General features: G+C 33.8%; 1 protein-coding gene across 1 annotated transcript in view; it reads right to left on the reverse strand.

Moving 5' to 3' along the window:
- Positions 1-5,000, reverse strand: part of LOC125036256 (transient receptor potential-gamma protein-like) — a 77,651-nt gene that overhangs the window by 29,953 nt on the left and 42,698 nt on the right. Inside the window, exon 8 of the mRNA XM_047628736.1 lies at positions 4,072-4,266. Coding sequence (XP_047484692.1) covers positions 4,072-4,266 — 195 coding nt within the window. The remainder of the gene's footprint in view (positions 1-4,071; positions 4,267-5,000) is intronic.

Here is a 5,000-nt window from a genome sequence, read left to right on the forward strand (position 1 = left end):
AATACTATTTTGGTTAGGTTGAATTATATTTGCGCTAAATCGTAAAAAAAAAGTTATGCTTGAGTGAAGTTAGGCTGGAATTAGTAAGGTTATATTGAGTTAAGCTTGGTTAGGTTGGAGCAGATTAGGCTTAGTTATGCTAAGTTAGGACTGGCTAGTTCAGTTTAACATGGGGTAGTTAAGTTAGATTATGTTGAATTAAATGACGTTATGCTAGGGTGAGTTATGGTAAGTTAGCTAAAGTTACTTCAGGAATTTCTAAGTGGCGTTAAGTCAGATTTGCTTAGCTAACGCTGAACTGATATTGCTTAGGCTTAGTTAAGACAGGTTAGGCTAGGTTAGGTTAGGTTAAGGTTAGCACTGGTTGGGTTGGGATAAGAGAGAATTGGTTAGATTACGTTAATATTAGTTAGGTTGGATTAAGTTAGGTTGGCTTAGGTCAGGATGCGTCCACACTGGCAGTGAGCAAGAGCCGGCAGGTGGATTCGTGCATCCACAACTAATACACTTTTTTCTGAGTAAACCGAGTAAGCTATTGCTTTGTTAATCATTTTATTTGGCGGCTCTCAGGAAACGCCTCTAGATTCCAGTGTTTACTCAGTAAGTGAGAAAAGTATCAAATCTTCCTGCATTGGCTACAGTGTTTTAATAGTCTCACTTATGTAATAGCCCAGGCAGCTTAGGTTAGGTTAATCTGAATTCCTTTAGATTAGGTGAAATTAAACCTAGTTAGGACAGGATTAGTTAATTTACAGCAGTTTAGGTTAGATTAAGGTAAGTTAGATTGTGGTAGATCAAATTAGGCCAATGTTAGTAGGATGGGTTGGGTTGCCTAAGTTAGTTGCATGCTGGTGTGCTTGAACTTAAGCTATCAGTGCGAAGCCGTGGCCACCACCAAAATTACGGTATTATTAATAGATGAATAAGAATGATTACCAACAAATGGAAATCATGATACATATTGACATATCAATAATAATGATGATAATAATAGTAACAATAATATTGATAATAATCATCATCACAATAATTATAAGGGTAATGGTGATGATGATGATGATAATAATGACAATGAAAACGATAATGACAATAATAATGACAATGAAAACGATAATGACAATAATAATGATAATAATGATAATAATAATGATAACAATAATAATATAATAATGGTAAGAATGATAACAATATTAACAACATTAAATAAGAATAACAATATCGATAGTAATGAATATGATGATAAGGATTATGATACGAATAATGATGATCATAAGGATAATAATGAAATAATAATAATAACAATAAAAATGGTAATATCAATTATGATGAAAATGATAATATTAATAATTAAAATGATAATAATAACAAAATAATGATGCAAATGATAATAATAATATCAACAATAAAAACGTAATAATAGAAATATGATAATAATAATAATGATAATAATAAATTATAATGATAATAATAGTAATAATAATGATAATAAAATCATAATAGTGATGACATCCTCAATATAACAATCCTGATGATGATGGTAATAACAATAATGATGATCATACTAATAATAACAATACTATTGATAAAACAACAACAGCAAAATGATGGTGATAATAATAAGGACAGTGATAATAACAATAAGAGCAACAACAACACTAGTAACAATAGTAATAATGATAATAATAATAATAATAACAATATTAATAATAACAACAATGATAATAATAATAATAATAATAATAATAATAATAACAACAACAACAAACAACAATAGTAATAATAATAATAATAATAATAATAATAATAATGAATATGTTACTGCTTCTACTACTAATAATAATGATTATAATAATAATAATATCAATATTAATAATAATGTTAATAGTAATAATAATAATAATAATGATAATAATAATAATAATAATAATAACAATAATAATAATAATAATAATAATAATATTAATAATAAATATAATAATGATGGTAATACTACTACTACTACTAATAGTAATAATAATAATGACAATAATAATAATAATGATAATTGTAACAATGATAACAATAATAGTAATAATAATGGTAATAATAATGATAATAATAATAATAATAATAATAATAATAATAATAATAATAATAATAATAATAACAATAATAATAATAATAATGATAATGATCGTAATAATGACAGTGATTATAATAATAATGATAATGATCGTTATAATGATAGTGATAATAATAATAATGATAATAATGATAATAATAATAAAAATAATAATAGGTACCATTACTTTTATCATTATTTTCATCATCATCATATAATAATAATGATAATAACAGAAGTAGTAGTAGTGATAATAGTAATAATTAGGATGATAATTATAAGAATACTATTAGCAATCAAAATAATAATAATATTCATAAGATATCAGAATAGCCACCTACACTAGAAGTAGCAATAGCCGTAACAATTACAACTGAAATGATGTGGACACAAGACACTCAATTCACTTGCGCAAACTGATGCAGCGCCTTCCATGCTGGCTCTCAAAGCAGGACGCCACGGTTGGTGTGATGCACAATGGGGAATGGCTAATCACTGGCGGTTCTGATTAGGGGGTTTACGGACCTTTTACTAATATGTTCATTACGATGGCTTACTGATCCTGTGATTGGGGAAATTTAAAGTTTTTGCTGTGCCTGTATTTATTTACATGTGTACATGAATACATATATCTATCTATTCAGATAGTTATATCTAGATCTGCCTGTCTCTCTCTTTGTCTTTGTCTGTCTATCTATCTGTCTGTCTGACTCCCTTTGTGTCTTCTATTCCCTCTGTGTGTCTGCCTATCTGTCTGACTATGTCTGTATGTCTGTTAGACTCTCTCTCTCGCTCCCTCCCCCACTCTCTCCGTCAATACATCTGTCTTTGTCTGTCTGCCATTCATTCCCTATGTGTGTATGGCTAATTGTCAGTCTATCTGTCTTTCTGTCTGTCTGTCTGTCTGTCTGTCTGTCTGTCTCTCTCTCTCTCTCTCTCTCTCTCTCTCTCTCTCTCTCTCTCTCTCTCAACATATCTAGTTTTTTCTGTCTGTCTCTTTTTGTGCTTTCATTCCGCGTGCGTATGTTTGCTTGTCAGTCTATCTCTGTCTATTTATCTCTCTCTCTCTCTCTCTCTCTCTCTCTCTCTCTCTCTCTCTCTCTCTCTCTCTCTCTCTCTCTCTCTCTCTCTCTCTCTCTTAATCTGTCTGTGTATCTTCCTCTCAATCCCCTTTCTGACTCATGCTCTCTCTCTCTCTCTCTCTCTTCTCTCTCTCTCTCTCTCTCTCTCTCTCTCTCTCTCTCTCTCTCTCTCTCTCTCTCTCTCTCTCTCTCTCTCTCTCTGCATCAGAATAACTATTAATTGATGTATGTAACAACTGTCTTTGCTACATTAATTTTTATTCAGTTATTGTCTCGTTTTTCTCTCTCTGCAAACGTCAGCTCGAATTGCCGAAAGTCAGTATAAATGAGTCATCACACAACGAGTCCTCATCGTTCATCTACAAAACAATAAGACCTTGGAATGCTTTCTGTTAAGACCTTTTGACCTTTTAATTGTTGAATTGCAAATGGAAATATTCCATCTGTGGTCTAACGGCAGATTATGTACTTGAAGCCATCAGAGACTTGTCGCTCATGTAAGTCTATGTCTAAGATGTGATTGTGTTTCACATTCTATCTATCAACACAGATAGACAAACAACAGGAAACGAGTGGGGACAAAAGAACGCAAATCTCAAAAAAGGAAAAAAATGCGAAAGTTAGAAACGATGAGTGTCATCAACAAAATATAACTGAACGGAACACGCGACGCAAAATCAGCCTGACCGCCAATGCTTCTGGACACGACATGAAACTGTGCTTATCTTTACCGGAATTTACATAATTTTATTAATGTCATGAATGCTCTGAATCATCTTTAATTAGAATGACAAATTCTGACGATAATTGTCAAATGAAACATGACAGCTTCGCTATTTTGTGAACTTTCATATCACATAAAAGTCTAAAAAAATATGGTTTACTCACCCTTATCGTCCTCATGTGCTCCTTCTTCGCCGCCTTCGTCTGGCCGCAGAACTTCTTGTAGAACCAGTGGAAGAGGTAATACACGCTCTTGGGCGCTGGGATGATGTTGAAGGGCGGGGGCGTGGTGCCGCCCTCCTCGAAATAGCTTATCCACAGTTTGCTGCGAGCGAACTTCCATTCCGTGTCCGCCCGCTCCTGGCAGTGGGTGACCGGGGTTAGAGTGCGTCGAGGCGGCCGCCGACGGAGGGTTAGGAGGAAGGAGGATGAGAGGGCGAGGGGAGGGGCTTGTTGAAAAGAGGTGGTCATGCTCATGCAACGTTAACTTCTTTGAAGGGGCGCGGGAGGGAAAAGGAAAGAAGTAAAGACACATATAAGAAATCTCAATCTTATAAGTAAATTCTCCATGATGTCATAACTCAGAGTTCCTTTTGTCGCTTCTTTTTATGGTGTAAGAAGTGGCTTCTAGTCTACACAAAAAGTGTCCGTAAGTACTTGGTACATTGGGGATGCCAAAAAATGGTTACATCCCTTTGTATACTTCATGTAGGCATATACATGTATGTATATCATACACATATGCAAGAAAAAAGCTTGCTTAATCTGGCTGCCAAAACATCAGAAGGTGGTCTCAAAAATTCAAAAATACCAGTCTTGGTCCTTCTTAGGCAACCGGGGAAAAATCTTTCTATGCGAGGCCAGCGCTGACTAGGTAAAAAGTCTTTCTTTGCCTGGCAAGAAGGAAAGGGAAGCTGCAGTTTCTTCAAGTATCAGAAAGTCGGAATTTGCTTGACTTTTAGGAGTATTGCTTCCTGACTTGAATCAAAACGTCTTAATTTGTTTTCCTGTGATTAACAATTTCCTGATTTCTAATGAGTAAACATGCTACTTCCTTTTTCTTCATAACAGGCAGCAAATGCAACGAGCCGGTC

Source organism: Penaeus chinensis, chromosome 20 (assembly GCF_019202785.1).
Source record: "Penaeus chinensis breed Huanghai No. 1 chromosome 20, ASM1920278v2, whole genome shotgun sequence".
NCBI lineage: Eukaryota > Metazoa > Arthropoda > Malacostraca > Decapoda > Penaeidae > Penaeus > Penaeus chinensis.